This window comes from Natrix helvetica (assembly GCF_964273705.1).
Source record: "Natrix helvetica genome assembly, contig: HAP1_SCAFFOLD_350, whole genome shotgun sequence".
In the NCBI taxonomy this organism is placed as follows: domain Eukaryota; kingdom Metazoa; phylum Chordata; class Lepidosauria; order Squamata; family Natricidae; genus Natrix; species Natrix helvetica.
The window spans coordinates 1-26,768 of record NW_028113433.1 but is presented as its reverse complement, the minus strand read 5'-3'; the positions used below and the strand labels follow the sequence as shown (position 1 = coordinate 26,768).

The 26,768-nt window shown below is 44.9% G+C and overlaps 1 protein-coding gene across 1 annotated transcript; it reads left to right on the top strand.

Annotated features, from left to right (window-relative positions):
• Positions 1-381: 381 nt before the first annotated feature.
• Positions 382-12,245, top strand: LOC309382400 (interleukin-15 receptor subunit alpha-like; the record flags this gene model as incomplete). The annotated part of the gene is made up of 7 exons (XM_081971920.1): positions 382-583; positions 1,905-1,937; positions 3,273-3,644; positions 7,832-7,867; positions 8,584-8,635; positions 10,018-10,542; positions 12,017-12,245. Coding segments are annotated over 6 exons (858 nt in total), but the record flags the coding sequence as incomplete, so codon positions are not given.
• Between the last annotated feature and the right edge of the window lie 14,523 nt (positions 12,246-26,768).

Below are 26,768 nucleotides of genomic sequence, written 5' to 3'. Positions count from 1 at the left end.
TGAAAAGAAGGACCAGGGAGGACAGGAGAGCAGCCTTCCATATCTCAGGGGCTGCCACAAAGAAGAGGGAGTCAAACTATTCTCCAAAGCAACAGAGGGCAGGATGAGAAGTAATGAATGGAAACTAATCAAGGAGAGAAGCAACCTAGAACTAAGAAGACATTTCCTGACAATTAGAGCAATTAATCAGTGGAACAACTTTCCTCCAGAAGTTGTGAATGCCCCAACACTGGAAGTCTTTAAGAAGATGTTGGATAGCCATTTGTCTGGAACGGTATAGGGTTTCCTGCCTGGGCAGGGGGTTGGACTAGAAGACCAGCATTACATCATCGTAGCAGCTGGTCAGCTCTTAAATCTTTACCCTGACATCACCCATATTTTTTACCTGATGCAGGTGAATGCGGCACCCCCTGGCAGGTGGCAAACGCCCGCGTCACCCATGAGAACAGCAACGGCAAGAAGCTGCGATACGCCTGCCTGAAGAACTTCAAGAGGAAAGCTGGCACCTCCAGCCTTATCTTTTGCGAGCAAGACCCAGCCACCCGGGAGTATAGATGGAGTCAACCACTGCTGGTTTGCATCGGTGAGTATTGTGCTACGAGAACCCATAGCATCATCTCCAAAGCTGCTGGGTGTGGAGGAGATCCTTAGAAAGCCAGATGTCCAGACCATTGAAGGACATCAGGTTGAGAAAAGTGGGTCAACTGTAGACCAGGCTGACAACTTTAAGCATGGCTGGCTAGGGAATTCTGGGAGTCGAAGTCCACAACTTTTAACAACAACAACAAAAAGTGCAGAGCAGAGCAACTAGGATGATTAAAGGGCCAGAGACGAGGAAGGAAGGAAGGAAGGAAGGAAGGAAGGAAGGAAAGGAAGGAAGGAAGGAAGGAAGGAAGGAAGGAAGGGGAAGAGAGAGAGGAAGGAGGGAAGGGAAGAAAGAAGGAAGAGGAAAGAAGGAGAACAGAAAGGGGGGAGGGAAGGAAAGAAGGAAGGACAAAGGAAAGAGAGAGAAATTGATAAGAGGAAAGAAAGGAAAGAACAAGAAGGAAGGAAGGAAGAGGAAGCAAGGAAGGAAGTGAAAGGGAGAGAGGAAGGAGGGAAGGAAAGAAGGAAGAGGGAAGGAAGGAGAACAGAAAGGGGGAAGGAGGAAAGAAGGAAGGACAAAGGAAAGAGAGAAATAGACAAGAGGAAGGAAGGAAAGGAAAGGGCAAGAGGAAGGAAGGAAGGAAGGGAAAGGGAGAGAGGAAGGAGGGAAGGAAGGGAAAGGGAGAGAGGAAGGAGGGAAGGAAAGGAAAAAGAAAGAGGGAAGGAAGGAGAACAGAAAGGGGAGGGAGGGAGGGAAGAACGAAGGACAAAGGAAAGAGAGATAAATAGGCAAGAGGAAGGAAGGAAGGAAGAGGAAGGAAGGAAGGGAAAGGGAGAGAGGAAGGAGGGGAAAAAAGAAAGAAGGAAGAGGGGGAAGGAAGGAAGGAGAACAGAAAGGGGAGGGAGGGAGGAGTGAAGGAAGGAAAGGAAGAAAGGAAAGAGAGAGAAATAGACAAGAGGGAAAGAAAAAGCAAGGACAAGAGAAAGGAAGGAAGAGAAAGGAAAAGGAAAGAAGGAAAAGAAGAAAAGAAGGAAGTGGGGGACAGAGAGAGGACAGGGAGGAGAGAGAGAGTATAACAAATGGATATATGCCGTAACGGATGGATGGATGGATGGATGAGAAGTGAAGAGAGCGAGATAGAAGAATAACATTGAGTAGCTCTGCTCCAATCGTGCTGAGGCCCTTTGAAATCTCTGTTCTTTGTTGCTGCTCTTTCTTTCAAATAATCTGTATTTCTTGAGAACTCCTGAATTCGTCCTAAACTTGTTTGACAACCAATCAATCATTGTCTCCTTTTTCCCTTTTGTTCCCTGCAAAGACCCAGAAGACGCAGCTGAAGGCTCCATCCGAGGTAGGAGAACTTCTCTTCCTTTATTATTCCATGGGGGACCAGGGAGTGGGGAAGGGAGGATGGTCCTTCTCTAAGCCATTGGGTCAACCATCAAACGTGTGGGACCATCAGGATATGATTATTCCTGACAGTTAGAACCATTAACCAGTGGAACTCCTTGTTGTGGGTGCTCCATTTGTCTGAAACGGTGTAGGGTTTCCTGTTTGAGTACGGGGGTTGGACTAGAAGACCTCCAAGGTCCCTTCCAACTCTGCTATTCCTAACATTCAATACTGTAGGTAGTCCTCGACTTACAACCATTCAGCTAGTGACCATTCATACAACATGAGTGACCAATCCTCACACTTATGACCATCGCGGCAACCGCATAGTCACATGACCAAAATTCAGGCCCTTGGAAACTGGCATGTACTTACAACATTGCGCTATCTTGAGATCATGCGATTGCCATTTGCGACCTTCCCAACTTCAGATTCAGACAAGGTTAGATTTTTTCCCTAGTGAAGAAAATATCCTAGCAATGTTGCCTTAAAAAAATCATCTCCCATAATAGTTGAGCCTAAGCCAACAGGTCTAGGATAACTTGTGTTCGCTAACTCACCTTTACAAACCTGCCTTGGTCAACTTGCCTTGGTCAACCTGCCTTGGCCAACCCACCTTGGCCAACCTGCCTAGGCCAAATCTCCTTGGTGAGTTGGCCAAGGCAGGTTTGCCAAGGTGGGTTGGCCAAGGCAGGCTGGCCAAGGCAAATTGGCCAAGGCGGGTTGGTCAAGGCGGGTTGGTCAAGGAGATTTGGCCTAGGCAGGTTGGCTAAGGAAAGTTGGCCAAGGTGAGTCGGTCAAACAGTTTGGCAAAGGCAAATTGGACAAGGCAGATTGGTCAAGCAGTTTAGCCAAGGCAGGTTGGCCTTGCCTTGGCCAACCTGCCTTGATCAATCCGCCTTGGCCAATTTGCCTTGGCCAACCCACCTTGGCCAACCCGCCTTGGCCAGCCTACCTTGGCCAGCCTACCTTGGCCAACCTGCCTTGGCCAACCCACCTTGGCCAGCCTACCTTGGCCAACCTGCCTTGGCCAACTCACTTTGGCCAATCTGTCTTGACCAACCTACCATGACCAACTCATCTTGACCTATCTGCTTTGGCCAACTTTCCTTGGCCAGCTCAGCATGGCCAACCTGCTATGGTGGGCCGGCCGCAGTGAATTGTTCCATTCTGTAAGCCAACTGCCTGAGGAATCAGTTACTAACCTCTTAGTTCTGTGTCTCAACTAAACCCACGTCGGAATCTTCCCTCGGATGTGGCTAAGAATTTCTACTTCATCCCATGTTTCTATAAGCAGAAACTGCCCAGCCTACAGAGGCGCCCATGTGTACCAGTCCAGCGAGCGTCTCTGCACGTCTGTACGGAAGTCAGACCAACTCACCAGTAGTAGTGGAAGCGTCACGTTTTACCAACACTCCGCCTAGGACAGCCAAGCCAACATCCGATAGCCTTGGGTCAACAGGGACAGCTACCCCAGAGGGTGGACGGTTGACTCCGGGTACAATTATCGAAAGCGTAACCCCCTCCCCGAGAACGACGCCATTTCCCCCAGACGAAAGTAGCAAGATGCAGTGGACGCCACGCCAAGCTACATCTGCGCCCTCCGAGGGAAGCCCTGGAAATTCCACAGACCTATCAGATACAAGCATTTTGCAGAACATTTCAGGTTTGTTCCAGGCATGGATGCATGCTCCTAACAGCAGCCTTCTTCAGCGTGTCTGCTTTAACCCTTCACGGCACAGGTGTCTGCTTAGTTTGAAGAGTTGGGTGTTCCCCAGGTGGATGCATTTTCCTTCACCTTGTATCTCTAGAGGAGAGTATCTGAAAGCCCAGGGTTGAAAATGTGGGGTGCTGGGTGCTCCCTCAGCCTGGTGCTTTTTTGGGGAGACGTTTCAAGACCCAATTAGGGAACATCATCAGTGCTGGACGGGAGTGGGGTTTGTGGAGTGAAAGGAAAGGGGGAGGGGGAGGAGAAGGAGAAGGAGATGGAAGACATGCAGGAGGAGGAGGAAGATGGAGGAGGAGGAAGAGGAGGAGATGGGGGAAGAGAAAGATGGAGGAAGAGGAGGAGAAAGAGGAGGAGGAGATGGAGGAGGAGAAAGATGGAGGAAGAGGAGGAGGAGATGGAGGAAGAGGAGGAGAAAGAGGAGGAGGAGATGGAGAAGGAGATGGAGGAGGAGAAAGATGGAGGAGGAAGAGGAGGAGATGGAGGAGGAGAAAGATAGAGGAAGAGGAGGAGAAAGAGGAGGAGGAGATGGAGAAGGAGATGGAGGAGGAGAAAGATGGAGGAGGAAGAGGAGGAGATGGAGGAGGAGAAAGATAGAGGAAGAGGAGGAGAAAGAGGAGGAGGAGATGGAGAAGGAGATGGAGGAGGAGAAAGATGGAGGAAGAGGAGAAGGAGATGGAGGAGGAGAAAGATGGAGGAGGAAGAGGAGGACATGGAGGAGGAGAAAGATAGAGGAAGAGGAGGAGAAAGAGGAAGAGGAGATGGAGGAGGAGAAAGATGGAGGAGGAAGAGGAGGAGATGGAGGAGGAGAAAGATAGAGGAAGAGGAGGAGAAAGAGGAGGAGGAGATGGAGAAGGAGATGGAGGAGGAGAAAGATGGAGGAAGAGGAGAAGGAGATGGAGGAGGAGAAAGATGGAGGAGGAAGAGGAGGAGATGGAGGAGGAGAAAGATAGAGGAAGAGGAGGAGAAAGAGGAGGAGGAGATGGAGAAGGAGATGGAGGAGGAGAAAGATGGAGGAAGAGGAGAAGGAGATGGAGGAGGAGAAAGATGGAGGAAGAGGAGGAGGAGATGGAGGAGGAGAAAGATGGAGGAAGAAGAGGAGAAAGATGAGATGGAAGGGGAGGAGTAGGAAGAGGTGGAGATGGAGTAGGAGAAAGACGAGGAGGAAATGGAAGAGGAGGAGGAGGTGTTGAAGGAGATGGAGGAGGAGAAAGATGGAGGAAGAGGAGGAGAAAGATGAGGAGGAGATGGAAGGGGAGGAGGAGGAGGTGGAGATGGAGGAGGAGAAAGACGAGGAGGAGATGGAAGAGGAGGAGGAAGAAGAGGAGGAGGTGGAGAAGGAGATGGAGGAGGAGAGATGGAGGAAGAGGAGGAGAAAGAGAAGGAGGAGGAGGACAACAACAACAACGACTGTTGTTTTATTTCCAGACATTTCATGATCCAACTAGGTAACATCATCAGTGCTAGAAGGGAGTGAGGTTTGCGAGGCGTAGGAGGAGAACTATGGGCCCATGGTGCTCTCTGCTTGATTACTTTATTGCAGACGTTTCATGACCCACCTAGGTAACATCCTCAGGGCCAGAAGGGAAAGCAGTTTGAGGAATGGGGGAGGAGGTGAAGGAGAAGAGGAAGAAGGAAGGAAGGAAGGGGAGGAAGGATATGAGTCAGTTGTCAAGTGTCCACATTTTGATCACATGACCATGGGGATTCTGTAATAGTCGTAAGTGTGAAAAACAGCCATGGTTCCTTACTTAATGACGGTTGCCGTGTCCCGGGGTCTCGTGATCCTCTTTTGCGACCTTCTGGACATGCAAAGCCAAGGGGGAATCCAGGTTCACTTCACAACTGTTTGACTAACTGCACAACTGCAGTGATTTACTTAACTTAATGGTGGCAAGAAAGGTCATAATATGGGCCAAAACCTCACTTAACAACTGTCTTGCTTAGCCACAGAAATTTTGGGTTCCACTGAGGTCATAAGTCAAGTAAACTGTAAATGTATCCTTGGAAAGAAGCTGGGAGAACGGGGCCTGTCAGAATGAATTATGTCTTAGCTTCCTTCCTTCCCCTTCCCTTCCCTCCATCTTTATCTCTTTCCTTTTCCTTCCTTCCTTCCTCCCCTCCCTCCCTCCTTCCTTCCTCCCTTCCTCCCCCTCTCTCTTTCTCCCCTTCCCCTCCCTCTTCCTCCTTTCTTTCGTCCTTTCCCTCCCCCTCCCTCGTTCCACTCCCTCCCTCCCTCCCTTCCTTCCTAGAGACGTTCTGGGTGGCTTTGTGGGGAGGGGGCCCTTCTCTTGGGGGAGGGCAGGGAGGATCAGTAAACTGAAAGGAAAAACGCCAAAGCAGATTCCTGGGCCATCTCCAGCGATTTCTCAACTGCTCCATCATTCAAAATTAACATTCCAAAGAAATTGAAGGACAAGGCTGGGATTTCACTATTTTCTCTTTCTTTCTTTCTTTCTTTCTTTCTTTCTTTCTTTCTTTCTTTCTTTCTTTCTTTCCCTCCCTGCCTCCCTTTGGATATCTTCTAGTGCAAACCCCTGCTTCCCTCCTTCCCTATCCCTTTTCCTCTTTCTTTGTTCCTTCCTTCCTTCTTTCCTTTCTTCCTCCCTCTTTCTTCTTTCTTTGTAACAGAATAACAGTGTTGGAAGGGACTTTGAATATCTTCTAGTCCAAAATTTGCTTCTCTCCTTCCCTACCTCTTTCTGTCTGTCAGTATGTCTGTCTGTCTGTCTGTCTGTTCCTCCCTCCCTCCCTCCCTCTCTCTCTTTCTTTTCTCTCTCTCTCTCTCTTTCTTTTCCTTCCCTTCCTTCCTTCCTTCCTTCCCTTCCCTTCTCTGGCTGTATTTGATCAGAAAGATTCAGCCTCTACAGAAGAGGCTGGCCAGGGTTCCAAGGTCTCCTCCATTCATGGAACGTGTCCCAAAATGAACCTGGAAAGAGGTCCCTTCAGGTTGCTTCCTTGAAGATCAAGGGTCCCACTCGCTCTTTCCTGCATTTATTGCTGAATTGCAAAGTCCCTCTGGGAGGGATTTTTATTTCCCCATTCTCTCAAACAGATTGGTTAACTTCTGTCCTGTGATTCCAAGAAATATGGAGACACAGGCTTGGCTGTCTGCCACGATTAATTACGGAGATAAAGCCACCCCTTGGCTAGGGGCCTTGAACCCTATCTTCAAGAAAACAAGATTAGACTTACGCAATGCTTTCTCAAGGGCTAGTAAAATGGACTGTTGTTTCCTGCAAAGATTCCCCTCCCATCGCTCCACCTATAAACTCTTTGGGAGGGGCCACAACCGTAGCCAGCTGTCCCTACTTCCTTCTATGACGTCTTCTCCACAGCTGTTCCTTTCTCCTCTCAGCTCTACGCACACGCACATCAGGGACAACCTCCCTCTGTTCCTCCTCACTGCTCCCTGACTCAGATGCCACCTGGTAGCCAACAGGCCTCTCTAGTCCCTGCTCTGACTCCAAACACCCTCCAGAGTCTTCCTCATCCTCCAGAGCAGTCCCACAATGGTCTGAGCTCTCAGAGTCCACCAACAGCTCAGCCGTCCGCTGCTGGGCCACAGCAACTATGAGGACTAGAAACTTAATCATTTAAAAGCTAATGTGGAGCAGGTGGTCCTCGCCTTATGGCCGCAACTGGGGTTAGAATTTCCATTGTTAAAAGAGACGGTTGTTAAGTGAGTTTCCCCCAATTTTAGTTTTTTTTTGCCAAGGTTTTTAAAGAGAATCACTGTTGTTAAGTGAATCACACAGCCGTTAGGTGAATCCGGCTGCCCCCAGGGACTTGGCTTGTCAGAAGCCAGGTGGGACGGTCGGAAATGGAGATCGCAGGACCCCGGAATGCTGCAACCAAATTTTGATTGCCGAGCAACCAAATTTTGCCCATGGGACCGTAGGGATGCTGATAGTTGTAAGTCCGAGGACCGTGGTAAGTCTCTTTCTTCAGTGCCATTGCAGCTTTGAGTGGTTGTAAGTCGAGGACCAGCTTCTAACCTACAGGGGCTTTTTTGCATTTGCTGGCAAATAATAGCTTCTCACAAGCTAACTATGCTTCTTTTTGTCTGTGGAAAGAAAGGGCGAGTGGTCTTTATTCCTTAAATTTATTTTTTCTTTCTTTCGCAGGTTCTGTTTACTTCAGAGCCGGGATTCCTTTTTTAGGTAAGGAAGGTTTCTGAATAATAATAACACATCGCGTTTTTAGCAGCCATCCAGATTGTTTTTAATTTAAAGAATTCATAATCACAATCCTCCTCCTCCTCCTCCTCTTTTAATGACCCCATAATCCATTGCATCGGGGTGAAGTCTAGGCAATGGAGCTAGCAGACTTTTTTACTGGCCGGATGCCCTTCCCTGTCATCAATGTGGAGTTTTGTGCAGCAGATACATTCTCAATGTGCCCAGAAAGAGAAACATCTGCCTCTACCTAGGATCGATCCCACAGCCTCCTGATCGTGAGGCGAGAGCTTCACCTCTAGGCCACTGCACCACTCCAATTAATAATCGCAATAATATGTAATAATATATCAAAATAATCATCCAAAACAGAATGTTTACCCTCCGGGCAAAAGCTTGGCTCCAAAAATGACCCGAGAGACAGTCAAAAAAAGTTAAAATGAAAAGAGGTGGGCCAACAGCTAGTCAAAGCCTGGTCTGTTTTTAACATTTTTTAACAACGGGAAAAGGATTTCGTTTGGCAATTGCAGTTTTTTTTTTAATCCCTGCTCTCAAGCATTCCTGATTTGTCTAATCCTAAATGGGGTAGGGAGTTGTTGCTCTTCGCCGCATTTTATTTATTTAAATAAATGATTTTTTTAAAAAAATTAGAACTTTTTAGGACTGACTACTCGTTTTAATTCACTTTTCTCTCTTAACAGCGGTAATCCTATCAGTAGGATTCATGTACTACTGCTATTGTAGAAGATCCCGGTAAGCTCAGCTCTTTTATTTCTTAATGTTGGTGATAGGTTTAAAGCGGTATTTCTCAAGCGTGGCCCCTTTAAGAAGCGAGGACTTCAACTCCCAGAATTCCCCTGGAGTTTGGCTTCTCCAGATAAGACTCTATGGTTTCTGAAGCTTATTGGCTTTGTTTAACTGAGGTTTTAAGCCAATGTTTTTCAACCTGGGCCACTTTAAGATGGCTGGACTTCAACTCCCAGAATCCCCCCATGTCTGGCTTCTCTACATGACAGACTCTATGGTTTTTGGAGCTTATTGGCTTTGTTTAACTGAGGTTTTAAGCCAATGTTATTCAACCTGGGTCACCTTAAAATGGCTGGACTTCAACTCCCAGAATCCCCCATGTCTGGCTTCTCTACATGACAGACTCTATGGTTTCTGGAGCTTATTGACTTTCTTTAACCAAGATTTTAAGCCAATGTTACACAACCTGGGCCCCCTTAAGATGGCTGGACTTCAACTCCCAGAATTCCCCAGCCAGGGGAATTCTGGGAGTTGAAGTCCACACCTGTTAAGGTAGCCAAGTTTGAGCAAAATTGCTTTGAACTATGTCTGTACAGGCCCCTTACCTCAGTCTTTCCCAAAACCAGCTATATGGGGACCCTCCCTCAAATTCCCAGCTTGCATTTCTCCAGTCTGTGGGAATCACCCACCTCTGATTCCAGGGAGACAGGAATTTGTGAAAAAATGGCTGGAATCCTCTCTGCTCTGGTGCTTTTTTTGTGATGGTTCGGTTTTTCCAAAACCAGGGGGCAGCTGGCCAGTTCCTCCAACTTTTTCCGTCTCCAAGTCGAAATCTGTCCCTTTGAACTATTCCTGCCTCATTTTCTTCTTGCTGCAAAGATATTGGAGCATTTTCTAAGACATCACTGCAGTAATATTTGTTTCCCCTAAAGAAAAATAAAGGCAAGGCTCAAACTTACACAACAGACAAAAGGAATTTTTGCTCCGTGTTTCGCCCCCCCCCACCCTAAAGAAAAATCAAAAGCAGTTTCCAAACTTAGGCACAATAGAGAAAAGGTTTCATATTTCTATTTCTTTGAAGAATTTTATTTCAGGTCAGGCGATGCAATCTTGGCCCCGTTAAGACCCATGGACTTCAATTTCCAGAATTCTGGGAGTTGAAGTCCACAGGTTTTAAAGCTGCCAAGTTGGACACCCCTATGTTAAATCCTTACCTTCAGTTTTCAATTGTCACGTTCCAGTTAAAAGCAAGGGATCATCCCAACGGACACCCAAACTGCAAAATATAACAAAAGGGATTAAATGTACTATTCATTCAGCCAGCCTCCTACGTCTTCTCGACGTAAGATTGCCAATTTGACGTGAATCCGTGTGCTTTCATCCCACAGTCATCCATGGAGGCAGCCCAGGGTCCCTTCTGTGGAAGTGATCCCAATGCATCCCATGGGATCTGAAGAAGGAAGAGCAGCATTGGACGGCGATTCTCCAGATCCAGGACCGGCTAGCGAAGAAGACGCGATGCTAACAGGATTACCTCCACCGGTGGAGTGATCCTGCTGTGGACTGACCCTCAAAGGATCGACTAGCTCTGGAAAAAGAGATCCTAAGCACGATGTCCAGAGTCAAGGTGGACATGGATGAGCCTGTCCATCTCCTGCTGCAAAGCCTTAGGAAGCAGGCAGTAAATCCCCTTGGGGCGCCTACAGTTCTCCCCAATTTACGGCGAGGAGGACCCAACAGGTGTATCTGTGTGAGAAGAAGCTGAGCGTGAGAAGAGAAGAGCGTGGGAACAGGAGTTGGAAAGAGGAAGAAACGACACCTGAGATCAACCGAGGCATACGTGGAGAAGAGAGGGTGAAGAAGGGGTTGAGGGTAGCGGAAACTTCAGCTGCAGAGAGTGGAAGAGACATAAGGTGAGATGAAATATATCATTTTTGGGGGGTCCCGGGTGCTCTCTGAGCTTGGTGGTTTCTTAGCAGATGTTTGAAGACCCAACTAGCTAACATCATCAGTGCTAGAAGGGAGGGAAGCTGGTGGAGTGGAGGAAAAGGAAGACTAGGGAGTCTTGAGTGCTCTCTGAGCTTATATGGCTTTCTTGGAGACATTTCATGACCCAACTAGGTGACATCATCAGTGCTAAAAAGGAGTTGGGTCTGCAGTGGGAGAGGGGAGAAAGACTGTGGGGTCCTTGGTTTGTTTTCTTGCAGATGTTTCATGACTCAACTAGGGAACATCATCAATGCTGGAAAGGAGTGGACTTTGCAGGGAGGAGGAGGAGGAAGGGAGGAAGGAGGAGAAGTGCGGGGTCCTTGGTGCCCTCTCATCTTGATGGCTTTCTTTAGGACGTTTTATGACCCAACTAGGTAACAGCATCAGTGCTGAAGGGAGTGGGGTTTAGGGAGTAGGGTTTGTAAAGTGGAGGAGAAGGAGAAGAAAGAGGAGGGGAAAGAGAACTGCGGGGTCCTTGGTGCCCTCTCATCTTGATGGCTTTCTTTAGGACGTTTTATGACCCAACTAGGTAACAACATGAGTGCTGAAGAGAGTGGGGTTTAGGGAGTGGGGTTTGTAAAGGGGAGGAGGAGGAGGAGGAGGAGGAGGAGGAGGAGGAGGAGGAGGAGGAGGAGGGGAGGAGGAGGGGAAAGAGGAGAAGAACTGTGGGGTCCTTGGTGATCTCTGAGCTTGCTTTCCTTCCAGACATTTCGAGACCCAACTAGGTAACCTCATCAGTGGACTCAGAAATGCAACCATAAACCGGAGTTTGTAGTAGACAATCTGAGATAGAAAAGGCCGTTGTTCCCAGGGAGGAAGATGTCCAGCCTCAGCCAAAGACCTAAGTCCCCAACGGATTATATACCATCAGGAAGGCTACATACAGGTAGTCCTCAACTTACAACAGCTCACTTAGCGACCGTTCAAAGTTACAGCGGCAATGAAAAAAAAAGAGGCTGAGGACCTTTGCTGAAACCCCGTGGTTGCACGATCGAAATTCAGATGCTTGGTCCCTGACTCAGAGTTATGACAGTCCCCTTTTGCAACCTCCTGACGAGCCAACTCTATGGGGAAGCCAGACTCGCTTAACGACCGCCATCACTAACTTCACCACTGTCGCGATTCACTTAACAACGCAGGCAAAAAAAGTCATCCATTGCAGCCAAACTCACTTGACAAAGGTCTCGCTTAGCGACGGATATGTTGGCCTCAATGATGGTCGTTGAGTTGAGGACTTGTCTGTGTTTTCTGGGTTAAGCCCCTGGGAGCAAGACATCCAACCTGTAGTTTAAGAAGACCAAAAAATACCCCACTTTGGTCTCTGCCTTGGGAGGTTTCCTTCTGCAGAAGCACCAAGAAATTGCACCACTGACTTGAAATGTTCTTTTCCTTTCTCAGGGGAATCGACAGTCCTTGGTCCCAGGACATCCTCTTGCCTGTGTCTTTTGCTTCCCGAGAAGCCAACAATTTCAATTTCAAGATGGGATTTTTCTGGAGGTGCAAGACCCCTGACACCTACGTGCTGGCAAGCGGGCTTTCTGACTAAGTGGGGGGGCTTAAAATGTCTAAGAATCAAATATTTGGAGAAGGAGAACACAGGAACTTCTCGACACTCATGGAGAGAAGATTCAATCCATAGAAATAGAATAGGATAGAATAGCAGAGTTGGAAGGGATCTTGGAGGTCTTCTAGTCCCACCCGCTGCTTAGGCAGGAAACCCTGTCCCACTTCAGACAAATGGTTATCCAATCTCTTCTTAAAAACGTCCAGTGTTGGAGCATTCACAACTTCTAGAGGCAAGGAGTTCCACTGATTAATTGTTCTGTCAGGAAATTTCTCCTCAGTTCCAGGTTGCTTCTCTCCTTGATTAGTTTCCACCCATTGCTTCTTGTCCTGCCCTCAGGTGCCTTGGAGAATAGTTTGACTCCCTCTTCTTTGGGGCAACCTCTGAGATATTGGAACACTGCTATCATGTTTCCCCTGGTCCTTCTTTCTCTTAAGCTAAACATACCCAGTTCCTGCAACCGTTCTTCATATGTTTTAGTCTCCAGTCCCCTAATCATCTTTGTTGCTCTTCTCTGCACTCTTTCTAGAGTCTCCACATCTTTTTTACATCGTGGTGACCAAAACTGAATGCAAATATTCCAAGTGTGGCCTTACCAAGGGATTATAAAGTGGCATTAACCCTTCACATGATCTGACCCCCTCTTCTTTGGGGCAGCCCCTCTTGTGGGAGCTCCATCCCTGGAAGTTTTTAAGAAGAGATTGGACAGCCATTTGTCTGTCGTGGTACAGGGTCTCCTGCTTGAGCAGGGGGTTGGACTAGAAGACCTTCAGGGCCCCTTCTAACCCTATGATCCTATGTACAGAGCTGTGGTTAGCCTTTGTTCCTGCAGAGGTGAGTCCTGGACTTCGTACTGGAGACATATTCTTGAAACAACTATTCTCCAAAAGTACCTGATGCCAGAGGAAGACGCAATCAATGGAAATTAATCGAGAAGAGAAGCAACGTAGAACTAAAGAGAAATTTCCTGACAGTGAGAACAATTAACCAGTGGAACTGCTTGCCACTAGACGTTATGGGTGCTCCATCATTGGAGATTGTCAAGAAGAGACTGGACAACCATTTGTCTGGAATAATATTGGGTGTCCTGCTGGAGCAAGGGGCTGGACTAGACGACCTCCAGGGTCCCTTCCGACTCTGTTATTCTATTATCTAAGAGAGATTGCTGGGTGTTGGCGGAGCTGTCTGGGTGAGGCATGGACTGGGGATGTGGTTTGGAGATCCAGGATCAGGGGCAGGCGGGATCGGAGAGGGATCTGGTGATTTGCGGAGCAAAGTTTTTGGAAAAGGGATCAGAAGTCATAAGCACAGATCGGCTAAGATCTCGAAAATTCAGTCAACCGTTCTTTTTTCCCCTTCTCCTCCTTAGGGGGAGAGGAAAACGGGAGTCCGAGGAGAAGGGAAGGAATTTAACACACAAGATACTACGAAAGCTCATTCTAAAATTTTCTGCACAGACTTGCCTGCTCATTCTTTGCTAAGACGAGGATGTTTATATATGAAATCAGAGCAGAACTGGGTGTATCTATCAGAGGAAAAAGTCCCACTTTTATTTTCTCAGCAGTTTGTGAGGATTTGGAGCAGATCCAGACACAGGGATGGGTTCATAGTGACCGAGGAAGAGATGTAATGGGGGGGACGGGACGGAAAGACGGAATTGGGATCCAGAACTCTATGCAGAAAATTGGAGCAGCGTTAGGAGGTGATCTGGAACCAGATGTTCCAATGGGGGGGGAGGAGGAGGAGGAGAACTGTGGGGTCTTTGGTGATCTCAAAGCTTGGGTTCTTTCTTGCAGACGTTTTCATAACCCAACTAGATAACACCATCAGTGCTGGAAGGGAGTGGGGTTTGCAGAGAGGAGAAGAACTGTGGGTTTCTTGATGCTTTCCAAGCTTGTTTTTCTGCAGATGTTTCATAACCCAGCTAGGTTACACTATCAGTGCTGGAAGGGAATGAGGTTTGCAGAGAGGAGGAGGAAGGATGGCAGAGATTAGAAAGGGGTGTTGTCTAACAGATCTTTTTTTTTTAATTAACTGCATTTACTGTTTTGAACGGGACATGATGTCTTCGTGGCTAAAACACTGAGCTTGTCGATGAGAAAGGCCGGCAGTTCAGCGGTTCGAATCCCTAGTGGCGCGTAACAGAGTGAGCTCCCGTGACTTGTCCCAGCTTCTGCCAGCCTAGCAGTTTGAAAGCAGGTAAATAATGCAAGTGGAAAAATAGAAACCACCTTTGGTGGGAAGGGAACAGCGTTCCATGCGCCTTCGACATTGAGTCATACCGGCCACAGGACCACAGAGACGTCTTCAGACAGCGCTGGCTCTTCACCTTTGAAACGGAGATGAGCACCGCCCCCTAGAGTCAGGAATGACTAGCACATACCTGCGAGGGGAACCTTTACCGTTACCTAATATTTTGAAGAATATAAGAGAAACAAAAAATGAAAATAAGAACAATACAGGCGACGTTAAAAAAGCAAGAAACAGGACAGAGGTAGTCCTTGACTTACGACCACAGTCGGGAGCTGAAAATCCATTGCTACACCTGATTAAAAGTATCCAGATAATAGAACAAACAGTTCCCAAGCCCTCTACCAGAAATTAGGTATTTTACTCCGAAATGTGTGATTGTGCTGTAGATTCTCGAGCTGCCTGCACTTCAAAAGGTGGAAGAAAAGTATTATTAGCTGTTGGACAAAAGCCAGAGAGAAAAGATAGAAACTCATGAAAGAAAGAGAGAAGATGAAAAGACATAAAGAGGAACATAAAGGAAGTCCTCAATTTACATCAGTTCATTGAGTGACAGTTTGAATAGTGTGGCCTACGGATGGAGTTCTCCCGTCACAATCAGGAGGCTGTGAGTTCAATCCTAGGTAGAGGTAGATATTTCTCTTTTCTGGGCACACTGAGAATTTATCGGCTGAACAAAACTCCGCAACGGCAACAGGGAAGGGCATCCGGCCAGTAAAACACTCAGCTCCATTCAGTTGCCCAGACTTAAAAGTTACAACGGCAAAAAAAGCGACTTATGACCATTTTTCACAGTTACGACCATTGCAGCATCCCCATGGTCACGTGATCAAAATTCAGACGCCTGGCAACTGATTCATAGTTATGAGGGTCGCAGCGCCCCAACGTCACGCAATTCCCTTTTGCGACCTTCCGACTGGCAAAGTCCTCGGGGAAGCCAGATCCACTTAAGAACCGTGTGACTCACTTAACAACTTCAATGATTTGCTTAACAGCCGCGGCAACAAAGGTTAAAAAAAAACCAGGGCAAAGCTCGCTTAAGGGCTGTCTCGCTTAACAACAGATATGTTGGGCTCAATTGTGGTCGTAAGTCGAGGACTCCCTGTAGGAGGAAAAGTGGATTTAAAGGGGGAGCAGAGAGGGTGTAAAAACTGTAAATAGACAGAAAGGAAGCTGGAAGGAGGGATTGAAATCTGACATTGTGACAAAGTATGTTTAAAATTGTACGCAACTGTTTATGTGAAAGACAGGGTATGCATTAAATTTGTAAAGAGAGGGAAAAAAGCTGTTGTCTCTGGGTTTATTTTATTTATTTATCTTTGGCCACTTTCACCGTAAAAAGGAAAGATTCCATTTAGTCTTCAAGATCTTAGAATAATGGAGAAGCATCAAAATGGCGTTCTAAATTGAGACTTGAAAGAGACCCCTAAAACAACAGAAAAAGAAAGGGAGAGAGGACGAGTGGAAGAGGAGGGAAGAAAGAAGGGGAAGGAGAGGAGGAAAGAAGAAAGCAGAGAAGGGAGGGAGAAAAGAAAGAGAAAATAACGTCATGGTAAAGCAGGCAGATGGGATGGTAAATAAAGCAACCCAAACTGTATATTATAACCTTTTAAACGGAATAACAAATGTATAAGAATAACAAATGTAAAGAAGAAGAACAATTATGTGAATGTATATACCTATAATTGTATGTAAGAGAATAAAAAATAAAACACTTTTCAACAAAATGGCTTTCTAATAAAGTAAGTTCTCACTGTTGGGTTGTCTCAAAACACAACCTCTCCCATACGCAGGACCTTCGGAAAGAAATAATTCAGTGTGATAGGGACAGAAGTATAAAAATATGGTTGACAGTGAAAGATTAGAATTAAACAATAAGTGATTAGATCATGAAAGAATATATTTGTTATTAACACGTCTTTGAATATTATAATGACAGGAATGGGGGGGAAAGAAAATACAGATAGAAATAAGGGGTATATATTTTTATTAAGATATTAAGTAATTAAATATTATATATTAGTAATTAAATATTAGATATTAGTAATTAAATATATAGATATTAAATATATATACTAACTATACTATATACGTATATTTATTAAGATATATCAAAGAGTAAGAAGGCTTACAATTAAAGGATATGTGCAAATAATATGAAATAATGGAAATGTAACGACGGTGAATAATAATACTATGTTCATTTTTATTAAAACGTATGATACCCAGGGATCACACCATTCAAGCATTGATAGGTATAAATAATATAAAAATTTTAAAAATTTGACAAAAAAAAATTTATTTGGAAAATGACCCATGCAGTTTTAAAGGGTGTCTGTGTGTGTGTGAAATAGAATTCTTGTTACTGCCAAGGGCCATATAACAGAGTTGGAAGGGACCTTGGAGGTCTTCTAGTCCAACCCCATGCTCAGGCAGGAGACACTACACCATTTCTGAGAGCTGGCAGTCCAGTCTCTTCTTAAAAACCTCCAGTGATGAAGCATCCACAACTTCTGGTGGCAAGTAGTTCCACTGATTAATTGTTCTCATTGATAGGGATTTCTATTCTACTCGAGGGGCAAACTCAGCAGTGAAATGCTACCGGTTTTGACCCTCAGCTGTGCTGCATAATTTACCTTTTTTCCCCACTTTTTAAAGCATTTTTTTACTACCTATTCGCCAGAACCGGCAGGGGGAAAAATGCTTTAAAAAGTGGGGGAAACTATTGAGATTTAAAGACAGAATCACAAATTGGGGGCATGTAAGGATGTATAGTTATATAAAGATAATGATGAGAATAGCTGGGAATTGTAACCAGGTCTACGTCTCGTCCAAAATTAGGCGGGGTGGGGATGTTTAAAAGCACAATTACTATATATGTATACTTTCTTGTTCTATTTTTTTTTGAAAGGAGGAGAAATTAAATTTCTTGTTAAAATTAAATCTGTATATTGAAAAGGAATTATAAATACCTTTGGCATAAAATGGAGCTCGCTCAGAAGCTGAAATACACCAAGTAAATGAGATGAAGAGTAGGAAGTAGTGAGTGAGAGAGGGAAGGGAAGAAGAGAGGGATACGAGAGAGGGCAAGGGGGGAGAGATGAGGAAGAGTGGAAAGAGAGAGAGGAGAAGGAGAGAGGAAGGGGAAATAGAGAAGAAAAGGATGACAGAGGGAAGAAAGGAGGTAGGGAGGGGGAGAAGAAAGTGATGGATAAGCTACAAATAGGATGTATGGAGAGCAGAAGAGCCAATAATTGTTTTTGGGAATTGATGGTAAGACAATGTAAACATTTAATAATACAATACAATGTTGGCTATTTAATAGTATACATATGTTATGAAAATGGAAAAATAAAAAACCACAGAAACGGTGGCAAAGAAATTTAGATTTCAACCCTGGGCAAACTGACTAATTATTGCTTATTTTTTGCCCGGACTTCCTGCTCAATCCGGAGACCTTGGATGTCCAAGTCTCTTCTTAAAAACCTCCAGGGATGGAGCCCCCACAATTTCTGGTGGCAGGCTGTTCCACTGGTTAATTCTTCACATTGATAGGAACTTTTTCCTTAATTCCAGGTAGCTTCTCTCCTTGATTGGTTTCCATCTGTTGCTTCTCGTCCTGCCTTTTGATGCTTTGGAGATATAGGTTGAACACCCCCCCCCTATTCTTTGTGGGAGGGTCCCACCTATTCTCCAAAGCCCCTGAGGACAGGACAAGAAACAATGGATGGAAACCAATCAAGGAGAGAAGCAACCTGGAATTAAGGAGAAACTTCCTGACGGTGAGAAGAATTAACCGGTGGAACTGCTTGCCACTTTTTGAGGTTCTCTTGGAAGATTGTGTTGGATTGGGAACAGGGGGGTTGTCTTCCTGGACATCCCACCGCCAACAAAGTTAGGACGGTGTCTGCAAACTGTTGAACAAGCCCACAATCTTGGGTTTGAAGCTCACGGTGGTTCCTTCCCCATTGAGGCCTCCGATCTCAACTTGTTGGCTTGGAAAAACAGACGATACAAGATTACTGAACGGACGTTTGGAAAAGCCAAGGCATTTCGCCAACACAAAGCAGCTCACGTTGTTTGGTGCCAAAGTCATTTGTGTTGTGTTGTTGTGCTGCCAAAGGAGTCCTTCCATTCGGCTCTAGATAAATGAGCCGGCAAGCTGTTTATGCCTCTGTGTAATACAGCCTTATGGGACGCAGTGGCTCACTGGCTGAGACGCTGAGCTTGTCGATCAGGAAGGTCGGCAGTTCGGTGGTTCGAATCCCTAGCGCCGCGTAACGGAGTGAGCTCCCGTCACTTGTCCCAGCTTCTGCCAACCTAGCCGTTCGAAAGCAGGTAAAAAATGCAAGTAGAAAAACAGAAACCACCTTTGGTGGGAAGGGAACAGCGTTCTGTGCGTCTTCGCCGTTGAGTCATGCCGGCCACATGACCACGGAGGCGTCTTCGGGCAGAGCTGGTGTACATTATACATAAAAAACACACACACATCCTTCACATTCTACACAGCTGAATTGCAAACCCCTGATATTGCATTAATCTTGCACTATACCTGTGGTGGCAAACCTATGATACGTCTACCACAAGTGCAGTGGTGGGTTACAACCGGTATATCCCAGTACAGGCATACTGGTGCCTGCTGGGAGTACCGGGTACTGTTCCTGTTTGGTGCTCCGGAGGGCCTACCCACCCGCCCGCGCTCCTTACCAGCTCTCTCTGCGGGCGTGCAAGACGTCACCCAGCTGAGCTCCACCATGCATGCACATGCGCCTCCTGTCACCCAGCTGATTTTCGGGCCTCTGCTGCGCATGCGGGAGATAGACGCGCATGTGCGGGGGGGGAAGGGGCAGTTGTGTATTCATGCACAGGGGTGGAGGGGCTGCATGCGCATATGTGGGAGCAGGGAAGGTGGAGGCGGCATCGTTTCCCCCCCCATGCCCTATTTTTGATTTCAGGAGGCTTCAGGGGGGCCTGCTAGGCCCAAAACGAGTTGCGAGACGTTGCACGGGGGAGGGGGGCTTTCCACACCAGTGGTGGGTTTCAGCCGGTACGGGCATACCGGTAGTAACCGGGAGCAGTTGACCGTGTACCGGTACGGTGGCTCGTTTGGCCCACCCAGTTGCCCACGTTCTATACCAGCTTTTAAAGCAACCGGTCAATTGCACCCGTGCGCACAGCATGCGGCGCCTGAACGAGCTCCGACAAGCCGCTGGATGTCACAGGGGCGGTGGAGGGAGCATGCATGCGCAGCAAGTGTGCACGAAAGGACACACGGCCCCATAAGCACGTACTGGTAGCAATGCATGCACCGGGCACTCACGGGGCGGGGGGGGGGGTCATGTGTGCATGTGCAGGGAGGTGAGGTGCATTGAATTGTGGGTGTGGGCACACTTATGCATGTTGTTACGTTCTCACGTGGTTTTGGCACACGAGGACAGAAAGGTGAGCCATTCCTGGATTCTACCATAGAATTCAACATAGTTACTGCCCTGGGATAGAAATTGTTCTTCAGCCTATTTGTCGTCATTTTTAAGACTGGTGGACTTCAACTCCCAGAATTCCCTAGCCAGCAAAACATAGCCGTAAAATAGTTAACCACATAGTTAGTCCTCAACTTAACAATCGCGATTGAGCCCACGTTGTCTGTTGCTCAGCGAGACGGTTGTCGAGTGAATTTCCCCCCATTTTACGACTTTCCCTGCCACGGACATTAAGTGAATCACTGCCATTCTTAAGTTAGTCACACCTTTGTTAAGTGAATCCGGCTTTCCCCATGGACTTTGCTCGTCAGAAGGTCGCAAAAGGGGATCGCGTGACCCCCGGACGGCTGCCACCGTCGTACATACAAGTCGTTTGCCAAAAGTCTGAATTCTGCTCACGGGACCGTGCGAGCTGCTACGACGGTCGTAAAGGTGAAAAAGTCATGTCCCTTAACAACCGGGGCCAGAAAGCTTATAAAATTGAGTCAAAACTCACTCACTGCCTCGCTTAGCGACAGAAATTCTGGGCTCAATGGTGTTTGTAAGTTGAGGACGGCCTGGAGTTCACTCTTTTAACAAAGTACATTTGAGTGTTCCCTATTTCTCAGTTTAAAAAAAAAAGGAAGAAAACGTGGAGAGCTGTCTGAAATGTAATGTAAATGTAAATGTAATGTAAATGTAAATTCAATGGTGAAAAGAGTAAAAGGTTCTACATTTAGGCAACAAAAACGGAATGCACAGGTACAGTATAGGTGGTACCTTGCTCAATAGTAGTAACTGTGAATCAGGGATCTTGGAGTCCTAGTGGACAACCATTTAAATAGGAGCCAGCCGTGTGCAGCAGCTGCCAAAAAAGCCAACACAGTTCTAGGCTGCATCAACAGAGGGAGAGAATCAAGATCAGGTGAAATGTTGATGCCGCTTTATAATGCCTTGGTGAGGCCACACTTGGAATACGGCATCCAGTTTTGGTCGCCACAATGCAGAAAAGATGTGGAGACTCTAGAAAGAGTGCAGAGAAGAGCAAGAAAGAGGATTAGGGGACTGGAGACTAAAACATATGAAGAACGGTTGCAGAAACTGGGTATGTCTAGTTTAATAGAAAGAAGGACTAGGGGAGACATGATAGCAGAGTTCCAATATCTCAGGGGTCGCCACAAAGAAAAGGGAGTCAAGCTATTCTCCAAAGCACCTGAAGGCAGGACAAGAAGCAATGGGTGGAAACTAATCAAGGAGAGAAGCAACTTAGAACTGAGGAGAAACTTCCTGACAGTCAGAACAATGAATCAGTGGAACAGACATTGCCTCCAGAAGTTGTGAATGCCCCAACACTGGAAGTCTTTAAGAAGATGTTGGATAGCCATTTGTCTGGAACGGTATAGGGTTTCCTGCCTAGGCAGGGGGTTGGACTAGAAGACCTCCAAGGTCCCTTCCAACTCTACTATTGTATTGTAATTAAGAATTAATAGTGTTCTTAATATTATTTTTAGTATTAGTAATATAATTAATATTGAGTATTTAGTATTAGTGGAGAGAGGGAACGGAGAAGGCCAAAAGAAGGTTATTCATGAGGTCCCCTCAGCAGGGATGCAACCAAGAGTATCGTCCTTGTAAGCTGAGAGTTTGGCAGCCCCAAGTTGATCTTGGCTGAGTTTGGGGGGGAAATTGGCGGGATCAGATATGGAGAAGGTCAAAGGAAAACTGTCCAGGAAGGACATCGCGTCACTTGTGCTGCTGAGACTTCCAGGAGGCCTCTGTGAAATCGGCAGGAATCAAGCCGGACTTTGAAATGTATTTTAAAAGTAATCTGCTTGACATGGAACTCTGCAAAGGGATGGAGCAGTCCCCCAATAATTGTATGCATATGGGTGTGTATATATATAACACAACCTTCCCTTTTATATCTCTCTCCTGCCATCTACTGGCCAATGGATTCTGAATTTTGTCCCTGCAGTGTGTGTATCTGTCCCAGCAATTCGCTCTATTATCTTTATCTGTCTATCATCTATTTCTACTATCATCCATCCATCTGCCTGTGTCTGACTATCTGTCATCCATCTATCCTTCCTTCCATTCATCCACTATTACATATTTATCATCTATCATCTATCTATCATATCTCTCCATCCATCCACTCTATTATCTATCTCTATGATCTAACTCTACCTATTATCTATCTATCTATCTATCTATCTATCTATCTATCTATCTATCTATCTATCATCTATCTATCCATCCATCCATCTAATGATATCTACCATCCCTCTATCCATCTACTGTTACATATCACCTACCTATCATTTATCTATCTCTCCATCCATCCACTCTATTATCTATCTCTATCTAACTCTACCTATTAACTATCTATCTATCCATCCATCTATCCATCCAATAACTATATCATCTATCTCATAACTATATCATCCATCTATCTACCAACCTATCTCTCCATCTATCCACTCTATTATTTATCTATCTATCATCTATCTATCTATCTATCTATCTATCTATCTATCTATCTATCTATCTATCATCTATCTATCATCTATCTATCTATCTATCTGTTAGGGATGTATTCCTAGGCTTGGCTTGGCAATGTATATTAACCTATGATTATGTTACTGTTACTTTAAATGTTAGAGAAATGTAATTGGCTTGTTACCTCAAGCAGCTATAAGAGGGAGCCAGAATGGCTGTTAGTTCTCTCTGTTTTGTTAGAAGCTGGTTGGTGTATACTGAGGTATTGTGGTTTGCTACTGTTTAGCTACTTTGTGTGTTAAACTGAAACTATTTGATAACTGAATTACTGAACCGTGTATGAATTGGACTGTAAACTGAACTCTGAATATCTCTATATTTCTACATAGTAAATTACTATATTTTTATACTATTTGGTGTCTCTGTTTCCTTCCCTTTATAGGCACAAAAATTGGGGAGAAGTTACCCTTTCCTTCTTGCAAGAGTTTTTTTTTTTTTTTTAAAAAAACCAACCACCTCAATCTATTAAAAAATGCAGCCCCGGGGCTTTGAGGTTTTCATGCAAGGCTGCTGGAATGGCTTAAATCTATAAAAACCTTAACAGGGGCCGGGGCTGACGTCACTACGACACGACATGCAATCTTGGGGCTTCGGGATTGAGACGGTGATAGAGAAGGGCACATCCTGATGATCTCAGGGGCATCACAAAGTCCCTGATTGATCCAGGAGAAGCCTTTTTTCCGTCTACAAGAGAAGCAGCTAATGAAGCTGCAGAAACTTGGGACAGCCCCGAACGGAAGCAGAGCAGGAGAGAGAGTGTGTCGAAATTGGTGAGATAAATTAGAGACGAGAATACCCAAAAAGACTTTGAGCAAAATTAAAATTGAAGATAAAAGAGAGTAAGCAGCGAATTAGCCTGAATTAAAACTATTGTGTTATCTTTTTTTCTCCAATTTCTTTTCTATGGATGGAACTTTTACCAATGCCTCTTACTTTTAAATTGGACTGGTCTCTTTTTTCCTTCTTCTTCTATTTTTCTCCATTATCTGTATTTGTGGATTAAGAATCCCTTTCCTCTCAAGGCTCGGCTGGATTGTAACTTTAAAATATTTAAAGCATTTTTTTCTCTCTTCTTAAACCCGGGGTTTAGAGAGATAAAAGCAGAAGAAAAAGAAATAACACTGCCATCTAGCGGCTGGAGGCTTGGTTATATCTGATATCTCAAGGCTATTGGTTTTGTTTACTGAAAGGGACAGAGGGAAAGCACGTTTTGTTTATACAGGTGCTCGTTTGGAATAAAGAGAAAGCTTTGACTTGAAAGATTATACTGAATTAGTTTGAAACTTAGCAAAAAGCCTTGGATGTTTTAGTGGCAGTGTTTACAACCTGGAAAAATGGCGCAACATGAAAAAGAAAAGGAATTAACATTGCAAATAATTATGCTGGAAATTCAAAAAGTATTAATAAGCACAGAGAGAATTGAAAAGAGACTTGAGATTATAGAACAAAGAACAGAAAGAATGGAGGGAAGGGTTGAGAATATTGACAAAGCAATGATGAAACTTGAGGATAGAGCTCCAAAAACTGCAGAAAAATATGAACAAAGTTCATATTGTTCAAAGTGTTGACACTGACAGCAAATTGAGAGTGGAGGGAAACGATATGTGGAACACTGAAAGGAGAGGTCGACGAACTGGAACTCTATCTCAGACTTCAAAACATAAGATGAAGAAAGGGGAGAAAATTTGGCAGAAACAATGAGAGTAATTTTGGCAGAAGCACCAATGATAACCAAAGGCAAGCTGATGGAAGGAACAGATGGTGGGTTTCGAGTCTTTACAAGATATGCAATGAACAACAAGTTGCCAAGAGAAGTTCACATAAGGCTTATCAAGAAAACACTTAGAATACAGATTTTACAAATGGCAAGAGATATTGGACTGCACTATTTCTGGAAGGATACAGGATGATGAAATGAAATGTCACAATAAATTTAAGTTAAACTTAGTTAAACTTTGAGTATTATGTATAAGACAAAGTAATAATAGCTATAGTGTAATAAATGATTAACAATGATAATAATGCATTTATATATACTAGATTGATAATATGAAACTTTATATAAATTGTAAGTGAGGACTATGGAGATGATGTGGAAAAGCCTTTTTATAAAAGATAAACAATTCTATATAGAATAGAATGCAAAGATGTAATACCATTGGAAGAGTTCAGGATGATGTAATTTAAATTTAGTATGCTTTTCATAAAAAGGATGTAATAATAGCTATACTCAAGGAATGTTTAATAATCATAATAATTGTATACATATATATTAAATTGATGATATGAACAATGGAATATGCTGAAATGAAAAAATAATAGTGATATTCAAACGAATGTACTATAATAATAATGCATACAAATTTACTTGATTGACAATATGTGGTTTTATATAAAGTTCAAGGGATGACTATGGAAGGATGCACAAAAACTCGTAATCGACACACTGTACGTAATGGAAGATGTTTTATGTTATGTGTTTTGTTTGTCTATGCTTGTTTAAAAATAAAAACTTTTTTTAAAAAAAAACCTTACCAGGTATTTAAAAAAAAAACAGATTTATTTTGGGACTTTTAGGAGCACCAGCATTAAAACAGCCTCTCTCACAATGGAAGGCCACGAAGAGAACCAGAAATAAACATTTTAATCCTTTCTAGTCTTTTTGCGGGTCACAGCATGGAAAGCCAGTGGGTGATAAGCGGGCCTAAAACCCCCACCAGAATTCAAGGTCTGATCAGTTAAATCAACAGGCAGTCCTTGACTTAAAACGGTTCGTTTAGTGACTGTTCAAAGTGGGGCGGTGGCCTAGAGGTGGAGCTGTGGCCTCATCATCATGAGGCTGTGAGTTCGATCCTAGGTAGAGGCAGATATTTCTCTCTCTGGGCACAATGAGAATATATCTGCTGAAGAAAACTCCATACTGGCAACAGGGAAGGGCATCTGGCCAGTAAACACTCTGCTAGCTCCATTCATTTGCCCAAGAATCCACCCCAATGCAAGGGATTATGGGGTCGTTAAAAGAGGATGCTTTAGTGGCTGTTCAAAGTTAGAACGGCACTGACAAAAGTGATAACGATTGTTTTTCACATCGCACAGTTGCAGTGTCTCTGATCAGAATTCAGATGTTTGGCAACAGACTCATATTTACGACGGTCGTAAGTGTCTTTAGCAACCTTCCAATAAGGGGGAAGCTGGATTTTAATTTACAACTGCGTTGTTCCTCACTGCACAATGGCGATGATTCACTTTACAACTCAGGCGAATGAAAAGTCGTAAAAAAGGGGTCGAAATCCACTTAATATCGGTCTCGCTCGTAAACAGAAATCTGGTGCTCTTTCGCAGTCATGAACTCTTATTGAGTCCTTTGTTACAATTTTTTGTCGTGCTTTCTTTTTCTTGAAAAACACCCAGTGGGACTCACTCTCTTTCTTCCTTCCTTCTTTCTTTCTTTCTTTCTTTCTTTTTTCTTTCTTTCTTTCTTTCTTTCTTTCTTCTTTCTTTCTTTCTTTCTTTCTTTCTTCTTTCTTTCTTTCTTCCTTCCTTCTTCTTTCTCTTTTTCTTTCTTCCTTCCTTCTTTCTTACTTTTTTCCTTCCTTCCTTCTTTCTCTTTTTCTTCCTTCTTTCCTTCCTCCTTTTAAGAACTCAAAAGGCTTGGAGGAGGATGCCAACTAGAGAGGGGACCTCAATGTCTTCTGGGGGACCGGCTGTGTCCTGCTCTGTTGTGGGCGATCCCGAGAGCTGTGCAATGGGTCCAAGTTTCCACTCTGCACAAGAAGGACAAAGTAACCCTTCGGGGGTTTTGGTGCCGTCCGACTGCCAGAAAGGAGAGAGAGAAAGAGAGAACAGTGAAGTTAGCAAGACCACGACCATCTCCTCCCAACACCGTTCATGGAACATGGCTCTAAATAGCCTCGTTCCTGATCCTGGAGTAGCTATAGAAGAGAATATTTGTAGCTGAGGGTTAAACTGTGGGGTCTTTGCAGACGTTCATGACCCAACTGGGTAACATCATCAGTGCTAGAAGTGAGTGAGGTTTGTGGAGAGGAAGAGGAGGACTGTAGGATCCTGGGTGCTCTCTGAGCTTGGTGGTTTTTGTTCTGACCTAGGCTTCCTGACAGAGTAAAAAGCAGGGGCTTAGTCCCAAAAATCCTCTTTTTATTTCAAGGGGCTGTGGATTATGTTCATTCACACCCTGTAATGAGTCACAAATAGTTTGTAAAGAGTCCAACAGTAGTCTGCCAAAGTCTTTCCGGATAAGGCTGATAAGGACCCACTTTCATCTTCCTTGAAACGCTGCCAGAGACCTATTTGGAAATTA